General features: G+C 36.0%; 1 protein-coding gene across 1 annotated transcript in view; it reads left to right on the top strand.

Annotated features, from left to right (window-relative positions):
* The first annotated feature begins 2862 nt into the window (after nt 1–2862).
* The window catches only part of LOC122814986 (protein-methionine sulfoxide oxidase mical3a-like), a 663428-nt gene continuing 643650 nt past the window's right edge, over nt 2863–22640 (top strand). Inside the window, exons 1-3 of the mRNA XM_044087241.1 lie at nt 2863–3016; nt 5082–5271; nt 5733–5765. Of these exons, the coding sequence (XP_043943176.1) occupies nt 2863–3016; nt 5082–5271; nt 5733–5765 (377 nt within the window). The remainder of the gene's footprint in view (nt 3017–5081; nt 5272–5732; nt 5766–22640) is intronic.

The raw sequence follows: 22640 nt of genomic DNA on the forward strand, positions 1-22640 counted from the left end.
AATGGAAATATTTATGAAAGACTTAACTATACCAAGGTTAGAAATAGATGAGGTTCAGCAATTAGATAGTATACTCCACAAAGTATTTTTCCTCAGTTAGATGGCAATGTTGGAGTTGTGATGGAGAAGAAAGAGGTAATTGAGAAAATACGTTTTGGAAGTATAATGAGTTGGCAGACTTTAATAATTCCATTCAGGGAGTACTTAGTCAGAAATATTGGTTGATCAAATGAGTGTAACTAAGGAAATGATTTTTTGAGCTTGGATGTACGATTTGAATTGCCTAGATATAATAAAGCCTTGTTAAGTTTAATTCTGTTCACTGCCAAAAAAGTAATTACTGGAAAATCAAAATCTAAACCAACTGTATTTGAAATAATGGAATATTGTAACAGAGATAGAAGAACTGGAAATGTGATCTTTAGAAAACTGTAATAGTAAAATATCTAAAAAAATGGAATTTGTCACAATACATGCAGAATAATGTTTTGGAGGAGGAGTGAGGTTTAAGGGAAAGCAAGAATTGAGCAATTTATATAATGTTAGCTTGATGATAATTCCATAAAATAATAAATGTGATGTCTAATATTTGTAACTGTGAACATGTTAACATGGTTTGTTTTCTTTTATATGTTTGCCTGTGTCTTAAGTGTTAATTCAGTAAAGGTTTTAAAAAAAGGTTTGAAGAAACTCTGATTCTATTTTGCTGGCATTCATGTAGGGGAACTGCAGTGCCCATTGTAGACCCTCCGGAGAGTCTTGAGGCTTCTTTACTCAAACTTACTAGTAAAAATCTAAGCAACAGCCACACATTCAAATGTAGAGACACCTTGTGGTTCTATAGATGGTCTGAACTTCAAAGACCCTTTCCAATCCCAAAAAGCATTATTTTTTAGTTCAACTGTAATGGAACAAAAATTGGTCAGACTTGCATGTTTGAGAAGGTTTTATTTATTTATTTATTTATTTATTATTATTTTTTTTTGTGGGATTTTTTCTCAACATTTTCTTACACTGTCCCATCTTTGTCTTTTAATGTATGTTCTTTCTGTCTGTTGACATGGAGCCCTTTTCTGATAATAAAATAAACAGAAGCACCTTGTAACACTGGTTGTTTCTCATGGGCCTTTCTTGCCACGTGTTTTGAGTCTTGATGCATTTCTTTTCCATTCAGCCCCACTCTTTGGATGCAACTCAGTGACAACAAATTTGTTTGTCATCTTTTTCACTTGCACTTACCATCTGATAAATCTTTTTTTTTTTTCAGAATCTCATGATTTTGCATCTTGTCCTTCTTTAGAACAATTTAGAACAATTGGATGTTGCCTTCATACTGGCAAAAGCAATCTTCTTTTATTTCCATCTGCCCTTAAGCTGAAGAACTGTGTTTCCTTTCTTGGAAAGCACAAGCTTTGGCTGTACTTAACTTGTTCAAATTTCAAACTCTGATGTTCAGAGCCATCATTTTCTTCTGCTGATGGGAAGAGTATAAAATTTAACAAAATCTTAGTCAGTAGCCAGCATGGAGACATAAAGGGATAAAGCCATGGCTCAGGTCATCCAAGTTCAGTTAGTGGCTCTGGTGTTTGATAGCACTGGCAGAGGAGAATGGGCACACCCATACTGAATAAGATGGCAGGATGCAACTGGTCACATACTGGTGCAGTCTCTTGGAAGAAGGGTGGCATTGCAGTGGGTATCCTGGGTGTAGGTTTACAGCTCACCAAGCTAACTCCTGGTAGTAGCCTTATTAGTAAATGCAAAGAAGCATGTGCAGGATGAGGGCACTCTGAGTCCCCACTATGATGTATGCAGCCCATGACTCAACCCCTACTCCCACCCAGTGGTGGGGTTATGGTGTTTCACAAAAATGCTATCATTACTGGGATGCCAGCAGGAGCATAAATTCCCAGCAGCAAATGATGACCACTCTGGATGGCTGTTGCTGTAGTGGATCTGAGAATTATCTATTGGTAGGGAGTGAATGGACACTCCTTTAAAGAGACGTTTGATAAACTTCAGGCAGAAGGGCACCTAGAAAAGAAGAAAAAAAATCTTAGTCAGTATTACTGCTGGGTGAGTGTAGAATCATAAAGAAGGCGAGTCATATATGATAGATTGTGAGAACTCATTTGATGTTTTATATTAGGATACATCTTTGCAGTTGGCAAGCAAAACCTGTGGAACTCTGTTCCTGTGAATTGCGTCATGTGTTGGTGGAAAAAATTAGGGAGGCAGACAGCAGAGGAAACCTGCTTGGGAGATAGCTGACTGTGCAGAAGGGCTGAGTAGGCAGATGGCCTCCTTTCACTTAAGTATCATAATCTTTCAGTAAGCATTCTGGTGGATGGGAAGATGTAGATGTGGCTGTATGGTGTTCTACAATGCTAAAGTCATCATGCAGAGCCTTTAGTCTTAGGGAGTGTGATCATCTTTTATTAATTTATGTACAAGTGAGTGACTCTGCAGTTTCTGAACAGAGTTTGTCCAAGTGGTTGAACAGCTGCATTGTTTGTTTGTTATTCTACGCATGCCAAAATACCATGCCTTTTGTCTGAGGTCATTCGACTAATACACTGGCAATTTATGCTGTCTGACCATAAGCATCTCAGCCACTGAGGAGTACACTGGTGCTGTGAGGTTCAGCATGTATGTCTGCTGTACATTAGAAGCTGTACATTTGTTCATTGTGTATAACCAGAGTCAGGTTAGCTGTCTTTCAGGTATAGTAGAATTCATATAGTCTGAGTCATCAGATTATGATTATCATTTAATTAAACACTCAATGTGAAGCGAGAAGACATAGCAAAACCAAGAGGCAAGTAAGTATGAGAAATGATACTCTTAAAGTAACATAACAGAATGCGTCAATACCTCACACGCGTTCACAATAAAATAACAAAACATGAGTATGCCTTTAACGACAGCTTCTACGCTGTCGATAGAATTAGTACAACTAAAAAAGAGCTAACATTTGATTTTCCAGCTTTTGGGCATAAAACGTTATCATTTAGAAGTAAGTACAATGATATCTTCAGCTTGTAAAACAACCAATTGTATTAAGCATTTGTTCAGCTCACTCTTAGTTGGTTTCAAAAGTTGTTATAGCACACATATCACAATGACTGTTGGTAAGAATTGTAAACAATTTCATTGGCTCTTGAACAACATGAGGACATAATCATTGGTTCGAATTTACCTTTTGTATTTTTGAGAAAAGAAATCTTTGGTCATTGGCCACTAATCACATCATATGTAAATTATGTATTCCTGTGTACAGCATATTTATAGAGCATGGCTATATACTTTTTTCAGTTCTGATGAAGTTCCTAACAACAATAAAGGAATGAAAGCGCTAGACAACAGTTCGGCCTCAGCTGTGTTTTTTCTCCATTCTTAGTTTTATTAGTTACAAAGTTTTAATTGTTTATTTGCATTATCCTACTTTGCTTTACAGTCTTAGAACGTTTTTTCGCTTATATTGTTATATAAAGGACAGTTTCATGCAAATATCAGTTTTCTCATTAACAAGAACTCATTTATCCTTCAACTAAACCCTTAGAATACACATACAAAGACAGCATGCTTTAAGTAGCTCTGCCTGTGTTTCCTGTTTGCACCTATTTTATAGTCTCTCTACATACTATTTTGGCTTTGCTTAAAATCTTACCATATTTCCCTTTGGCATTTGTCAGAGCATATAGTTTGTCATATTCCCCATGGGCGCAACATATTTTATTTTGAAATGTTATTTAGATGTCTGGGCATAATAGGTATGAATGACAGGACTTTCAGTATCTGCTGCAGTGAGTGAATGGGGAGTATTGTATGTAAGTAAGACCATTAGAGGCTTTTTTTAAGAGCAGTGAATATGGTATAATTGTTATGGTGTTTATCTCTGAATATGGTATAGTTGTTATGGTGTTTATCTCACAGACACAAGGTTCAGGGTTTGATTCTCACTTTTGAAAGGGAAATTGACTAGGCTTAAAATGGTCCACAAGGACAGCTAACTTACTAATTACCTATGAACTTATAAGATGAATCAAGAAGATAGATCACAGCAACAATAAAAGTGAATCACTGAAAAAAAATTGCTGACACTGTCTGCAGTGTACTTAAAATAGATTAACAGAATATTGCCATTTTAAGTAGAGAGTGGTTACTGAAGTAAACAGAAAGACAGTACAGTGTCAAGTGAGGGACGAGGTCTACTGTGGCAAGTAAAAGCATTTTCTAAAAAACAAAACTGTGTCAGTATAATAACCCACCATCATGAGGTAGAATAAATAAATATGTAATGCTAACCACTTATTATGCTGCAAGAGATTTAGACTGATCAAAGATCAACGTAGGATGAAATACTTTTTTCCAGTTTCTGTAAATAGCTGTTCTTTGAGAACTTATTAAAGCTATAACTATAAGCTATAAGCTATAAAATTTCATTGTAGTCTGTTCAGACAATGGTTTCTGTCCTTATTTTACTCAGTAGTCCATTTGCTACTCTTTTCCATTTTTATTATTTATTTATGTATGCATTTGGGTGGAAAAGCTCTCCAGGAAAAGTTTTAGTTTTCTTTCCATGCCTTTGTTCAAGTTTGTAGTGTTAGTATTAATGTTAGCATTTAAGTAGTTGTATTATGATGGTTAAAAGAGTCTTCACATGATTTTGTACATGTTACTGTAGTCTTTGGTATAAATGGTTTGATGTACTGGTCTTTATTTAAACACTGATGATTTTTAAAGTTTGTGTGTAACAAATTGCATTTTATCTAATGCAGATATTCAGTCTGTATGAGAAATTGCCTTTTTGTTTTAACCACACAAACATTTATTCAGTTAAATATGTGACACAGAGCAGAGACTGTTATGATATCTCACTGTAAGCCTTGAGCCCATGCACAGTTGCACTGCAAGAATTTATGGTAAAATGCAGAATCACTCCTGATACTAGTATAGGATCCCTTCCATCCTCGGGCTTCAATTTATTTTAGAAATAGGATTTGATCTGAAACCTAGGTTTTAGCTTTTACAAACCAGCTGTCAGTACCTGTGTTTTATACATTTTATTTTTTGGCCAGATGTGAATGGGCATGTGGAGCCAAATGTGGTGAAGAGGTTTCGAGCTACGCCTGAACGTATTGAATTGGAAAATTACAGGGTTTCATTACAGCAAGAAAAGGAACTTGAAGAGGTTCCAGAAGAGACACTAGCAGAACACAACTTGAGTTGTGTATTAGACAAAACAGCTGAAGAGGATGAAGCAAGCAGGTTTGTATCACAGCTGTGACAGACATTACATTTCTTGACATAAAGTGCATAATAGTATACTGCCCTATTTATTTATCGATTGATTTTATTTTATTTTTTTTCACCATGTATCTAACTAAAAGCTCACCATAAATACTGTGAGCATAGTGAGTAAATGAATATCTGTTTTCATATCTGAGAATGCAAAGGACAAAGTGGTAATCCTTAATGTCTGAGGCAGTCATTCACCTAGAGATTGTACTTGGCTCTACAGTATGGAATCATTTGTTGCTACACATTTGATTTACCATTAACAACAGTGTTTTCTTTCACTTATTTAATCATATCTTGCATTGGTACAAAAGCACAATGTTCATGCTTTCTTAACTAACCAGTCCCTGTGTTTGGATCACTGTATTTTCTGCTTAAAGAAAATAAACAAATGGGTGTGAATACCTTCTGGTTATTGTACTTTCTTCTAGCAAGCAACGTTACAGCTTCCAAAAGTCCTTTTAGTAAGTGTCTCTCTTCTTTGTGTTTGTGCATGTAAACTGCACTCAGAGTGTTGATTGTGTACCGTTTTCATTATAGTGCACCTTTCGCTTCCATGCTGTACATCTGACTTTCATTGGCATAGGTTTGCTTAAATCGTATTGGCTTTGGCTATGATTTAATCCTGTGCCTAATTTACATTAAGCCCCCACACTTCCCTAACATAAGGGTGGCATTCTGAACTAGACTCAGATGACAGAAGACAAAAGCCCTTTGTTAGGATCAGGATCAGTACAAGTCTTAAGGATGCAGAAACAATTTGGGCTTTATGTACAGTTTCTTGCTCCACTAGAGGATTGTCACCAGTGATTTTGAAAGTTGTGCTTTGGGTTAGGCTTGCATATTAAGTTGTCCATTGCAAGTCTTGTGTGTCTTCTGTCAAGGCAAAACCTTCCTCCTGTGGAAATTTCGAAGTAAGACCCATCCCAACCCCCTGCAGTTACATCATGCATGTGCGAAATCTAAAAGCATTATATTCTGTAACATCTAGCAGAAAAGAACACATTCACTCAAGAGGGTTCCAAAAAGTTTTACTCAAAAAGCCTGGACTTAAAATGGGAAAAGTGCTCCTTTTAGCATAGCAGGTTTGCTTGTTCCATTACTTGGCTTTTGCTTGGGTGCTTGATTTTGTGTTTTCATTGAGGAATTTAGAGCCTTAAAACAACATTTAATTTAAGCACTTTCCTTTTAATTTTAAAAGAAAATTTACTAATTCATCTGCATCTTTGTAAAACCTAATTGCATCATGGAGTCAACATATTTTGTTTTGCTGTTGTTGGCTTCATCATTTACTTTTTCTCTATAGCTATTAGAAGTGATTCTATTTTTAAAGAAAGGACACATCCTGCCGATGATCTTTTTATTAAAAGTATCCTTCCATTATAGTCAATCACTTGTTGTTTGTTTATTTATTTATTGTTTGTATTTGTTAACCTTATAGGTCGGCTGGTCTAATTTGCATTAAAGGTTTTACTGAGCTGTCAGAGACTGTTATGCTATCCCTTTTTTGTTTTATGAAGCCAGTAAAGACAGAGGCACAATGATTGCATAATACTTACAGTTACACAAATCATGGCTTTAAGTAGGTGTACAGAATAAGATTATAAGTCATGATAAAGGTAATGTGTACACAAACAGTGTAGTGTAATGGTGATTTGCACAGCTGTCGCTTTAGAACGTTAACAAAATAAAAATAAAATCTGAGTTGAATTGGTAGAGGAGGAAAGACTGGCATAACACGAACACAGAACTGTTAGAGGAGCAAAGATTGGGTTTAACAGGAACACATAAAAATTAAAGTGGAAATGTATTAAAAAAGATAAGGAGAGGTAGAAGAAAGAGGATAGTACTGTGGAGGACTATAAAAAATGTCTCAACTGAAGAGAATGAAGGAAAATGGACTTGGATGGTGACAATGATACATTTTATTTTTATTTCAGCAGTTAAAAGTGTGTGTGTTGAATACAATGATATCTGATGTATTGTTCCAGCGTGAATGGGTTGCAGAGGTTCTTTTGAGCAGGACTGCAAGGAAAGGTTTAGGAAAAGCATTTTATACAGGGTAATTGCAAAAATGAGAGTGACTATAATGCTGATGGCTGCAGAGTAGAGCAAGCAGTCAGAATATGGGGGTGCATTTCACCCCAGAAATGTAGGCCTCTTATTAAATTTTGTGTTTAAAGTTAATATTTCCAGCTGAAAGAATAACAGTTCTCATTAGCTGCATCTAAATGGGACTTCCAAGTGTGTAAATCAACACTGAGTTTCTACAGATGTATGTAGCAGTACAGAAATGTGATAGGCTACGTTTTGTAAACACCTTTATTAAATTATCACTTAAGACATAGGCACACATAACTTAATAGAAAAAAACAATCCATATTAACATTTTTCATCTTCATACATTGTACATTACATATGTTGACTTTCTTAACAACACACATTTAGTGTAACACTGCATACATTACAAAAAAAATTGCCTTCACTTAAACCTCACTCCTCCTGAACATTATATTGAATTTATTGTTCCCACAAATTTTGAGTAATTTGCTCCTTACTTTAAAAAAATCCATTTCCAGTTCTTGTTTATGTTTCACAATATTTAATGCTTCAAATACAGTTAGTTTACATTTTGATTTTCATTTTCTAGTAATTGCATTTTAGACATTAAATATAGTAAGGCTTTACTGTGTCTAGGCAATTTGTTTCCTGTATACCAACTCAAAAGAATTATTTCCTTAGTTACAGACATTCTCTCACAAATATTTCTGACACAGCATTCTGTAGGGAATTTTTAAAACTTGCCAACTCATACTCTCAGAAAGCGTGTTCCTAGTTACCTCTTTCCTCCCCATCACACATCCCAACATTTGCTATCTACCTGAAGAGAATTTTTTTTGAAGTTTGCTTGGGGTATAAAAATACCTGTGCAAACACTTCTGAGCAAAGATCCTAAACCCTTTGGACTTCATTACATACTTAGAAGCCATACATATATGCCTTCCAATTGTTCCCTTGTAAATTGCTTCTCCAGTCTCTCTTCCTAATCTTTTCTAACCTCCTCTGATTGATTATTGTAGTTAGCATGCACTATTTTGCATGCCATACTAATTATCCCCTTTTTCACAGCAGCTTTTGTTCCATTTATTTTATTTATTTAGTTTGTTTACCGGGGTAACATACTGATCGCAACAGACTATTTGGAGGCACAGCCTGGGTGAAGAAATTCACAAAAAAATCACAAATTCACAAAAAAATACAACAGAGCAAATTCCCAAAGAGAATAATCACAGGAGGTAGATAATCTCATAGACAGTTGATCTTCTTCTTCTTCTTTCGGCTTTTTCCATTTAGGGGTCGCCACAGCAGATCACCTGTCTGCTCAGGATTGGCAGTGGAGTTTTACTGTGTCGAGTTGCCAGCCCGGTGCCCAACCTTCCACAGAAGGCGCACACACGCACGCATGCCTAGGGCCAATTTAGAGTGTCCAATCCACCTAAAGCATGTCTTTGGGATGACTGTTGATACAGTATGTAAATATTATTAACAGAGTAGAAATAAATGTAGATTAATTTCAGTAGTAAATATGATAGGAAACAAGTAGGTGAGAACAAAGGGTAAAAGTAGGAGTGATGCAGGTAAGGAGGGAGTTAGGTTATGCATCCAGACTTTTGATGAGGTGTCCTTTGATTTGAACTCTGAATGTGGGGAAAGAGGAAACTTATTTTAGTTGAGGGGAGAGGGATTGCCAGAGTTTGGGTGCAAGAATGGAGAAGGAATGGTTGGTACATTGCAGTTTGATTTGGGGTGTCTGGAGCGAGAGAGTTAACTGGGAGAGCTTGCAGAGGTTGTAGGGGGCTGGTTTTATTATAGAGTTTGGCTGCAAGAGGTGGGAAGGCACCTGACTGAAATAGTTTGAAAAGAATAGAACCTAAGAGTAGCACAACTCTGTAGAAGATTGGCAGCCATTTGGCTTTGCAGAGGCTGATGCAGTGGTGCTACAGGGGGTGGGGAATTGGAAATGAATTATTTTGTTTTCAGTGGACTGTAGAGTGGATTAGATTCAACTAAAAATTCTACCAGAGCTGGTATTTCACTTAGTTACACCCCTATCTCTTTCTCTTTGTCTATACTCTTGATATCAATCCCTGGTAGGGAAGGCAGTCTCTGGCCTTCAGTGCTAACTTCTTCTTGGCTTCAACCCACTCTATTATCTTTCCTTTTGTAGTTATTTGCTTCCAATACTTTGGTTCCTTTGCCAGTTTTCTTCATTAAATTCAAGTCCCTTGCTGTCTATTCTCTGTATGCCTACTTGCAGTCTTCCCTATTGAAAAAAACTCATTTCTCCATTCATGTGCTGGCTTAGATCTTTGAATACTTTCTGTAACTTTATGAATCTAATATTCCGTATGACTTTTGTCATTCTCCTCAGGGATCTACATCCAAAATCCCACTCTCTCCATATTTCCTTAATGCCATTGGCTTCATCAACATTTTTTTCCACTTTGAATTATGCCCTTCTACTTGTGTGTTATTTATATGAGCCTTAATTGCGTAGCTCTAAAATATACCTTCAAATCAGGTAATCCTAAACCAACTTGTTCTGTTGGGAGAATCAACTTATCCCACTTAGCTCTTTCTTTTCCCCTCCCAGATAAACTCCTTCAACTGTTTATTAATTATTGTCCACAACTTCTTCTCTGGTTGATAAAAATATGCCTGAAGGGACTAAACATTTTCATTGTATGTATCTTACTATCTATATCCATAAACATAAGCTTAATTTTTTCAGTTTTTGTATTATTTTTTTGTCTAGTCTCTTCCCACATATTATAACAGTAGTCTTCCCCATAAATATGGGTATTGCTGAACCAATTCATGTGTGGGTACACAATTTATGGTCTTAACCTTTGCTTTATATCCTGAAAAGTTTTATAACTGTCTCAAAATGTCCCACAAAACTGAAAAGTTCTTTTCTTGATTTAGCTATTGCCTGCAATTAAAGCCAACTTTTCTTGATTACAATACCAGTTATATTCATGAATTTCGGAATCCCTTATTTTCTTTGCCATTGGCTCTAAATATAAAGCAAATGACAAGGGGCATTGAGGACACTCCTGCCTGGTTCCTCTGCTCAGACACAACTTATTGGAGTGGAACCCTCCCACTTTTGTCTTGCCTCTGATCCTTCATGTATCTTAATTAATTAACGTATTTATTGTATCAAGGAATATAAATGCTTCCAGTGCCCTAGTTGTAAAATTGTTTCATAACCTGTGGTCACTACATCTACATACAGGTTTACTGAGACCTTTTCATTGTTTCATTGCCTACGGTCACTACATCTACATACAAGTTTACTGCGACTTTGTCATTGTTTCATAGCCTGCAGTCACTACATCTACATGCAAGTTTACTGAGACTTTGTCATTGTTTCACAACCTGCTGTCACTACATATGCAAACAAGTTTACTATGACTTTGTCATTGTTTCACAGCCTGCAATCACTACATCTACATCATACAAGTTTACTGACACTTTGTCATTGTTTCATAGCCTGCGGTCACTACATCTACATACAAGTTTACTGAGTCTTTTTTTTTCATAGCCTGTGGTCACTCCATCTACATACAAGTATACTGAGACTCTGTCATTGTTTCATAACCTGAGGTCACTACATCTGCATACAAGTTTACTGAGACTCTGTCATTGTTTCATAGCCTGCGGTCACTACATCTGCTTTTATATTTACTGCGACTCTGTCATTTCTTCATAGCCTGCGGTCACTACATCTACATACAAGTTTACTGAGACTGTGTCATTGTTTCACATCCTGTGGTCACTCCAGCTACATATAAGTTTTCTGGGACTTTATTATTGCTTCATAACCTGTGGTCACTACATCTACATACAAGTTTACTGGAAAGCTGTCATTGTTTCATAGCCAGCGGTCACTACATTTACATGCGAGTTTATCGAGACTTTGTCATTGTTTCATAGCCTGTGGTCACAACATCTACGTACAAGTTTACTGAGATTTTGTTATTGTTTCATATAGGCATAGTTATCATGAAGAACCTTGCTACATATTAACTTTAATCAGTTAAATACATGCCTGCTCTGTGAAATAGTAGGACCCCTTACTAAGTTGGCCACTGTTTCCTTTTGCTTGACCAGTGGCCTGTACTGCATATTCCAGGTATTTAGTCTCAGGAAATTACAGTAAACCTGTTTTACTTGCATCTCTTTGTTAATTGCTTTGTTCCAGCTATATTGCACTCTGTTATAAATTGACCTGTAAATTGACTTAAGGGTGGGTAGCCCACTACACTTGGCTTCACTTCACTCTCCTACCTTATCCCCAATTCCCATCCACCCCCTCTTAGTCTAATATTGTACTTCCTACATACACATTTCACGTGTGACTCTTTTTCCCAAGCCCTGTCCAAATCACGTTACTACTTCTTTATATACACTTGTTTTTGACTTCCTTATATCTTTTTTAATTTTTAGGCCCATTGCCAACTATTTTTTCCCCTCTCATACTGCTTTGTACTAAATCCATTTATAATCACACCCTTCCTAATAGTAGCTATCTATTCCACATTGTATCCTTTTCTTTTCCCAAGTAAACCCTCATTTTTCTTACTACATCAATGTACTCTAGTCTTTAATACCACTCTGTTCCTATATTCCAGAGAATATACTAGGACAACCTACCACTCTTTTTTTTATAAAAGTTTACTTCCTTGGACTGGCTGTACCCATTCCATTCACCCTCATTCCACTCTAGCTTACTCTGCTCCCCTACCCCACCCCCAAATCCCACATATCCCACTATTCCTAATTTTAAACTTATCCACAAAACACAGTCCCTTAACTACTCATCCCATCACATCAGTCTTACACATAATTGCCAGTTAGCCATATACTATAACACAGATTGCTTTTCTTAACCTCAATACATTCCATCCCTATACCAGCCACAGCATTGCTAGCTACTCCCTATACCATTCACCAACACAACACTTAACTCCAAATTAATTACAAACACAATATTGCTCCTACCCTTTGTACTATTTATTCTGATAATTACCTCTTACCGTTCTACTTGTTATCAAATGTAACAGGTCATAATTATCTAGTCCCCTACTAACCTACTCAGCACTACACCCCATACTTCTTTAAACAACATCATCATATCTCCATACCCTTACAACAGCTCCAATACAGAACTCCTCACATGTAAATATACACACTCACAGTTAACCCCACATTTACTGCACAAATATGTTAAACTAGTTACCAAACTCACACACCTGTTTCTATTAAATTCTACCCTGATCAAACTAAATAGTGACATACATCCTAATCCAGGTCTTCCACCCCTTAATCACTCCAAACAACCCTTACTCCTCAAACATCACTAATCTCTAACAAAGTAGCTCCAATCTCTTAATATTAAACATGAACCTAAGAAGCATCCTAAATAAAACTCATGAATTTCATGCAACTATCATCCAATACTCTCCTGTATTAGCAGTCCTAACAGAAACATGGCTAAAACCCCACATACAGATAATGAAATTCTGACCCATGGTTATAACATCCATGGACACTACAGGACTCATAAACGAGGCTGCAGTAAACTATCAAACTAGAACAACTTCAGATCAACCACCCAGACCTCTTGAAATCTGAAATTCTAATAGCCGGCCTTCAACTCAACTCCAACAAACACATCTTTATAATAGCTATTTATATACCACCAAATAACAACCCAGACATTATTGAAGACCTTCTTTGTTGGTTTTTGTCAAGAAATTGTAATAATGTGTGATTTCAACATAAACTGGTACACCTGCTCCTTGGAAAATCCCTCCTATGTTATTAAATGCCATGGTTTCTGTAAAATTATACAGTCCCCTACCAGATTTGACAAACATAGCAAAAAGGAATCAATCCTAGACTGGACACTTACAAACCCTCTCTCTGTCACCAGTCTGGCTGTCTCCCTGACAGTCTAAGTGATTACCTACCCACTTACCTTCTTAGGCATCACATTTGCCCTGCTAAAAATATCATTTACAAACTCATCCACAACAAAACACGTTTCTCCCCTGAAGTCTTCAAATTCTTTTCTGCAACAATGTGACTGGTCCCCTTTAAAATATTTGCACCATGACTCAGCTTTTCAGTATTTCAATGACAAATTCCTCAATATCCTAAACAACCTATCTCCCCTTAGAAAGACCCATTCTAAATTCAAGCGCATACCATGGCTTACCAATGACACCAAGTAGCTCCTCAAACAGAGAGACAGAGCCTAGTCCCTAAACCACGAGAACAGAAATCAAGACTCCATTCTTACCTACTGTCAAGTATGCAACCTTGCCAAAAAAACAAATCAGGCACAACAAAAAGCTATACACTACAACTGTGCAACAAAAACACCAGAACAATCCCCAGAAATTTTAGGGAGCTATCAAACAACTACTAAATCCTGGACAGATCACAACCTCGGCTCCAACCACAACAAATTCTACACATAGCATTGCTTCAGAATTTAATTCACACTGTATCAACTCTATACTCTCCCAAGTAAAAAACAACAGCAATACCCCATCTGTTCCTAATGAATTAGACAGAACCCTCAATTCCTTTTCAGTCAAATCAATTCAGACTAATACCATCAAAAAACATCTTTCCAAAATGAAGCCCTCCTCCCCTCGCAGCTGACCAACTCCCCAACGAATTTCTAAAGCTAGCAACAGATGCCATCTCATACCCTATATCTCTCCTAATAAACAGTTCCATTGCTGAGCAGTACATCCCCAAACTCTGGAAAGTCTCTTATATCATCCCTCTACACAAAGATAGCTCCTCTACTGAGTTCTGAAACTACAGGCCAGTTGCCCTCCTCCCTCCCATAGTCATGATTCTTGAAAAATGCATACACAGACAACTCCTTGACTATCTACTAATCAATAATCTCATATCTTCATCTCATCATGGCTTCAGACCTAAACACAGTACAACTACTACTCTTGATAGTTTTACAAACTCAGTAAACCAGCTTAGAAATGACAACCAGCTTGTCTTGTCTTTCTTTCTTGATATGTCTAAGACCTTTGATGCAGTATCACACCAAAAGCTATTAAATGAGCTAGCTTTCTTAAACCAAACTCAGCCATCCCTCTTCTAGACTCTCAGCTACTAACTGACTGCCAGTAGGCAGTTAAATGGCAAAATGTACTCAGTGGGAGTGCCTCAAGGCTCAGTTCTCAGTCCATTGCTCTTCACCATATTCACCAACAGGCTCAGCACAGCCACTCAGTATGCAACCATTGTTCAATATGCAGACGATTCCTCCCCCATATGTTCAGCTTCCTCCCTACCAACAGAACTCCTACAAACAACCCAACAATCTTTCCAAGAAATTGAAAAATACCTCTCAGACTCTCAACTCATATTCAATCCAAATAAAACAAAGCTTATGCTCTTCACTAATAGCAAAGTTTCTGATAACTCTCCCCTCTTCCCATCTACTCAACCAATAAAACTAAAAATTGAACCTGTCCAGCACACCAAACTCATTGGAATCACAATTGACAACAACCTAAAATTTGGCAAACACCTCGCTCTAACTATCAAAAAGGTCCACACTACGCTAGGCTCACTATATAGTTATACCATACCTAACCGTGTCCACTAAACATTCCATAGCTAGGACTCGTATACTCGTTACCTTTTCTGTATGCCTCACCAATATTCACTAAACTCAGAAAATCAGATTTAAACAAACTGGAGTCCTGCTATAAGAAAATTACAAGATTCACTACTAACCTTCCTTACTGATCACATCACTGCACAGAACTTCATAATTGAAATTGGATTGAACTACTCAATCTCCTATTTCTCAACCAACTAACTTTCATTAATTCCATCTTCCACTATCCAGATAACTGTCCGGCACTCAAGAGCTTATTACAGCCCTACTCAAACAGCAGGCCACTAAGATCCTCCAACAAACTATTTCTCAAAGTAACTAAATCTAATAATTCCTACGGTAACTCTCTATTCTCCCACCAAATATCTAAATCCTGGAATTCCATGCCTCAGACAATACTAAATTCTAGCAACACATCCAAACTTAAATTACTGCTTAAAAACACCTAACCAAAAACTGGCTTTGCTCCTGCACTAATCCAGGCTGATCATTTCTCTCTACCTATCTGACGCTCACTACTGCTCCTATTTCTATCTATGTATCTCAAGCTTCCTACAGTTTCATCATATTCCCTCCTTCTTGTACTTCACCTCAATATTGCCTAGCTATCACTGTTTAGCACAAATAACACTAGCATAGCAACAATCAGCCATATTCTTGTTCATATACCATACATGTATCTCAAATATTTACCACTGAAACAATGACACTGATCTACTAATCAGTCATTTCTCTGTGATGGCTCATGCTATTTCTTGCTAGTTTATTTGTTAGCTTTCTTTTATTTTCCACTTTATATTACTCTCTCAGATTTTATCATTTATGTATAAACTATTTACTACCTCTATTTACCAAAGTAATGTATTCTTGATTGTTATCGGTTTCTTGTATTGTTTGTAATGTGTTTTTCTAATGGAGCTTTCTCCCTGGCCTCCTCTGAGAAAGGGCCACTGGCCCAGTCGGACATTCCAGGTAAACAAATGTAAAATAAGTAATACATAAAATAAAATAAACTATATCCCTAAATATGAACAACTACCTATTTATACCTCATACTTCCTTAACTCTCATTTCTTCACTCACTTCCTTACTTCAATTTATTTATTTATATTTGTTTTCCAGGGTAGTGCAGTGATCAATATTGACCAATTTCAGCATCATCCTAGGTGAAATACAAAACATTTCACAAATAAAAATTACAGAAATGTAAGGAATAACAGAGTAGTTCAGAGGAATTACAGGGAAAAAACTGCATATATAAATTCTACTGAACAAGCACTTTGCAATGTACAATCAGAGTGTAATGTATAAGACATTACTTTATAAAAGTGGGTCAGGCTTCAGCGAATCTTGAGAGAGGAGAAGAGACTCAGAAGGAAGATAGGTTAGGTGTGTTGAAGCATGAGCATTTAGCTTAGAAGAAGAAGTGCTGTTTGAGTTGCATTCTGAATTTGGAATAAATGTTGACTGACCTTTATTATTTGGTGTTTTGAAATTTAAAAACAATTTAAAGTTTGAAGGTTTTGATCCACAAAAATGAAATTCTACTACCTCTGGGAGTCCAAGGCCTTGAGCATTAAGAGCCAAGCAAGATAACCATCATTTTTGTGAAGTTGATGGTTAGTTATTTGAGACCGGTTAAGTACTATGCTTTTGTAAATAGAAAGCTACTAATGCTTTTGAGTGTTCTCCATTAGTATATATACATGCATGTTTGTATGATTAAAGGTAGAATTTTAAATTGCATGGTTTGCCTTGACAAGTAATCAGTGGATACAAAACTGCTTGGTCATTTTACCATGTACTGACTTAGTAAATATATGAGATGTGAATTAAGAAGCTAACAGTTTCTTTTCCTTGTGAGACTGAGTTTGCATTGATTTTCTCTTGTACGTGTGGTGGGGAAGACCTACTGCAATCAGGTGCTTGTTATTTAAAACCATGTTGCTGTCAAAAAAAAAAGAAAAAGAAAAATGTATGACTTTTACTTTTCTTCAGTTAGTGCTTACCAAGTTTATACAGTTATACATACAAATTCAAAATATATTCCTTTGAATGAATGATGTCCTCCCATTTCTATAATTATATGGTGTATGTTCAGGCTCAGAGGAGAATACAATGATTGTTAAGTTTTTGGAAATGTAATCAAACACAGAATAAGGATTGCCTTTAAAATACACGTGATATCATGCACATTCCGATTACTGTTACTTATTTTGCTGACGTATTTGGAATTAATATTGTTCTGTACATTTAACAGTGCATCAGTCGTTGCAGTGGATGACCATTTTTTAAATAGACAAACATTAATAAAAGTGTAAGAAGTTGTATAAAGTCATTGAGCAAAACTACATCAAAGTGTCTACAGTCCTATGAGGTACAAAACTGATGCCATAATACCTGAAAAGGTCAGTCATAGAGTCTCTGTGTTCCATATAAAAATCCACCTACTCCACCAAGAGTTAGCATTCAATAAAATGATCTATTAAACTAATCTTAAAAAGGGGGACATGAGTTGTCCTAATCTTCATCTGTAAACTAAGCGGTCAGTCATATTTCAGTACCTAAATTATTTTTGAACTGGTTGTTATATTTATAAATTTAAATAAGAAGGAATACAGTCTGTCTAAAAATAAAACTGTGAAAGATCAAATACATTTGTTGGGGTCTAAGCCCCACCATACTTCCCACGTAAGAAGAAGCTTGACCCTTAGCTCAATTTTTACATGACAGACACCAAGAGATGGTTTAAAATTGAAATGGGACTATCTGAAGCTGGTCTGACAGGTCTTTACTCTATCTGGGTAATACAACCACCACAGCCTTTTTCCAAGATGCTGGTCCTTTCTTTCCTTATGTAATACTATCAAACAACATCTTCCAGATTTTTATCACTTTCTTCCCTCCTAACTTCCAAACTTCCACAGGAATACCACCTGTTCCTGGAGATTTCCCTGACTGATTGATTATACAGCACTGCTTTTATCTCATCTCCCCCTATCTTAACTATTAGTTGTTGAGCCTCATGTTCCTCTAACCTCGGCATAATTAAGTTTTCCATAAATATTTCCATTTGTGCTCTGTCTGGGTTTCCACTTTATACTGCTATAGCATGTCTGGTTATTTTTCTTTTTATAGACACCCTAATTTTTTCAACAACTCTTTCTTTTCTCTGCTGTCTAAGACATGCTGTGGATTTGTTATCAAAAACTAGGTGCTTAACAGCAATCTTTAACCTTTGTCAGCCTCTCTAAATAATTCATATTACTTTTTAACCATATGTTTTTCTCTTTTGTTTCTGTCTTATTTTTCAACCACTCACTAGCTATTCCTTCTGAAGGAATTTCTGTCTTCTCCATTAACTCTTGGGTGGCAGGTTGGCTTAATGGTTAAGGTGTTTATCTTACAAACATAAGGTGCAGGGTTTAATTCTCACATGAGGCAACTGTCTAGGCTTAATATGGTCTACAAAGACAGTTAGCCTAGTACTAATCTATAAACCTATAAATAATGTCTATTACCAATTCCTTGAATTCTCCCATTTTAACAGGTAGGTGGGAAAGTACCAGTGTCCCATTTTCACATCATTACTCTGCCCTTTTATCTTAGTTTGGTGCATGATCTAAAATAATTATTGAATGTGTTCCAGTTTTTCAGTTAAAAGCACATGTTCCTTTGAAATATACACTCTATCCAGTGTAGCCCAGTTATTCTGGCATGGGGAATAATATGTAAATTCTTTCCGAATTCCTGCTATTGAATTCACTTCTTCCATACCACATATTTTCATAAATCTCTTCAGAAATGTATCCTCTTTTGTTATGTTTTCCCATTTAGGTCCCTCTGAAACATCCTCATTTTTGCAAATCAAGTTCTAGTCTCTACCTACAAGTAATACTCCCTGCTGAAAGCTGATTATTTCTTCCAAAAATTTCTTAAGCTCAATAACAGCAGTTTTTGATGGAATGTAAATACATGCCAGTGTAATCCTTGCCCCTTGCCAGTATCCTCTTACTACCATAAATCTGCCGTTATTGATTTTTTTCCTCCTTTATCACTATTGGCACCCCACTAGCAATTAATATTATTACTTCTCTTCTCCTCTGCCACTGATATCCTGCTGAATATCCATCTTGAAATCATTTCTTTGTCAAATCAGAATGCTAATTTCTTTCCAAATGTGTCCTGCAGCATCAGTATTTGCAGTCTGTGTTTCTTAATACAGTTCCATTATCTTTCTTGTTTGTCTATACCTATACGGCCATTTACTTTCCAAGCTAGTATAAATAGTGTTGCAATTATATTAAAAAGCTAACGTTCCCACTTATTATACATGACAGTTTTTTTGAATGTGTATTTCCAACTTTTGTCTTACATTCACACATTGTATGGCAAGCTGATCTTTTATTCTCATTTATATTTGAGCCTATGTCACGTATTTCAAGACTATTTGCTTTAATGAAAATCTTCAGATAAAAAACTAAATATATTTTAAGAACAGCCCCATCCCCTATTAACTTAGAATAAACACACAAATTATATCCATTTTTACCAAATGAGTTTTAACCACCCAGATAGGAACAATTGCCTGAAATCAACAGATACATCCACAGGCATCACCTAATCCCTTATTAACTTAGAACAAACACACAAAACTATGTACATTTTTAACAAATGAATTTTAGCCATTCAGATAGGAACAACTGCTCCAAGTCAACAGCTACATCCACAGGCATTACCTAATCTGAAGTTAAGGTTACCCATGCCAAAGTACATGCTACAGCCTCTGTTCCTCCTTACACTAACTGATGTTTGTTCTTATCTTATTTCTGTTCCCTCCTCATATATGAGAAATGGCTTAAATGCTTTCAGAAAACATTAACTTTTATCCCTAAAAGAAGTGCCCTAGCTACTTTTAAATAAAATTAAACTGTGCAGCAGTGTATTAAATACATTAGAGTATTAAAGCAGCTGGGGAGGATACAATCCCTTACTCAGTTCCCGTCATTTTAGAGTTTATATTTTACTGAACTACTTGATATAATACCTTTAAATGTTGCATTTCCAACAGTAAAGACTATCCAGAGCTCTCAAGGTTAATTGCTTGCACCTGCAGACAGCGCGACTCCATGTAAAAGTAGCCAGCAAAAAGCAACTAACAACTCTGCAGATGCATGAATCTTTGTAAATTTTACTCAAAACACAATGTGCAAAATTCACCTGGCCAGCTACCCTCAGCTGAAGACTTCATGTATCCCAATGAGATCATTTTGTTAATGGAAACAACAAGTTAATCTTTGCAGATGCAAGAAACTTAGGATTTTTCATGCCCTTCATAACTTTGTATTTTTCAAGCCTATTTGCTTACAAAAAAAAAAAAAAACTTGTTTATACCTTAAGTCAAGGACATTAATCTAGAAATCCACCCTTGCAAAATCAAGGTCAGGCATTATTTTAATTCTACATGTAATACAATCAGTACACTCTTATACCTCACCCCAGCCCAACATTACAGAAGTATATTATCTTAAACATGCTTCTGTCCAGCCTTTATTATCTACTTCTATGTTTCTTACAGCTAAGAAAAAATGCTTGTTTACTTTAACATCTTTAACATAACATATACAACCCTCACTGAAAATAACCCCCATTTAAAATACCCATGACTGCACCCTATACAAAAACTGCTTTACAATAGAACATGAAGTTTATATATCATGAAATGTTTTATACAATTCCTAATAAGAACAAAAATCGTTTTACTTACAATTACTTTTTTTTCCCTTTAGCGTCCTAAACATTAATGAGATAAAGCAGGGTATATGCTTTATATTCCGTTTAGCAAAGTTAACAAAATTCCATTTTGTATCAGGCAGTTTTTCTTGCAAAGCCATATTTCACAATCATGATTAATGCTTTATAGTTCCAGTTGAATCACTTAATTCAGTGTTGCTCGTCTTCTTCCAGATAATCTTCATTTACCAACACCAGACTCAAGTTCAAGTCCAAGGTACTGTTGATTGTTCTAGTCAACTCCTGTATATTTGTCTGTCTATCAAGCATTTTCCCTTAAAACAATGAAAAAGGTTGCACTGGCAAAGTCTCTCTATGAGCTTTACTGTTAGAAGAATGACATGCAGAATCCACCTTTGTTTGCTTGTTCGCTTTTTTCCTCGTTAGCCTGTTCTGCACCCAAAACAATGTTGTTAATCCTGCAGGAAAAAGACTTATTCTGAAGACAGCTGGATATACACATTGAATCCAGCTCTTTTCATTCCATAATTGCTGAGATACATTTGCCTTTCTTTTGCTGGTATACAGTGCATAATCATTTTCCATAAACACACTTTTGCCTCCAGTTTGGAATACTTTTCCTTTCTGCTACAGCCTTGTCAGGATCAACTCTTTCTGCTGGTATGATTGCAGCTCTAGTAATATTGGTTCTGGCTGCTGTTTCATGGCCAAGTTTAAAACATACACTCAATGTGCCCTTTCAATTAACAAACAATTCTAGCCATGGAACACCAGTCCAGTTATTTGTGCTTTCATAAAAACACAGTCTGTTCCTTCAGGTTTCTCTGGTACTCATGTTTTCTGTGCATGGTCTCTCTTCTAACTCTACTATTTTTTTTGACAAGAAAACAATACGTTGAAATCATAAAAAACAAATATCAGCACCATGGACTATGTGTTAAGTGAAAATTTTAATAAAAATCACTGTCACCAATAACATTCTCAGACTTCATCATAGTAAAATTCAAGTGCTTACAGATTCCTTAAATAGCTTTGAAACAATCATCTCACTATTTAGTTAATCTTCCCACATTAATTATCCATAACATAAAATATAAAAAAATATTAAAAAATGTAAATCAGTTTGTGTCAATATTTTATTTACATAAAAACATAAATACATTACATACATACATAATGAAAATACTTAATTAAACTAAGTGAAAAATAAATAAATCTAAACCTTCCCAGCTCTAATCTTTAAAACACAGCAATGGAACAAAATTCATTTAAACCAGTCTTGTTAGTAGCATCTAGTCTCAACTGTCACATTTGAAAGAACTCTTCTTGAGAAGCCTCATACTCAGCCAGCCTTTTTTTCATTTCAGCCTCTAATTTTTGCAGATTTATCAGTTCACCTGAATAGCTAGTTAAAGCTCCTTCTATTTGTTCTAGCTTTTTTTATTTTAGTTTATGTATTTCTTCAGTGTTTCATTTATTTTATTCACCTCTGAGTGCGTTTGGTTTATTTTTCCTCTGAATTGCTGGATGCCATCTCTTGTACCAAAGCTGAAGTCTGAACTGCTTTTTGCTGAACAGCTGCAAGATTCTTCACAGCCCGTGTTTCCTCTTCACCTTTTCTGGGTAATTTTCTTTCAAGTTCTCTAAATTTATTCTTTGCTGGCATTCAAACAATTTTACTAGTCTTTAACTGAATTTTACCCCAATTGACAATTTCCCGGCTTTGTTTTCTCAGTTTTGTTTTCATGTTGGGAGAGCAGAAATTAAGCTGTTGATCAGTGTGCATCCTGTGTTAAAGTTGTCTTAAGAGGTGACTGGGTTTGTAACTGAGCATGTCACTGATTCTCAACAAAAA

This window comes from Protopterus annectens, chromosome 11.part0, assembly GCF_019279795.1.
Source record: "Protopterus annectens isolate FY-2018-M chromosome 11.part0, PAN1.0, whole genome shotgun sequence".
In the NCBI taxonomy this organism is placed as follows: domain Eukaryota; kingdom Metazoa; phylum Chordata; order Ceratodontiformes; family Protopteridae; genus Protopterus; species Protopterus annectens.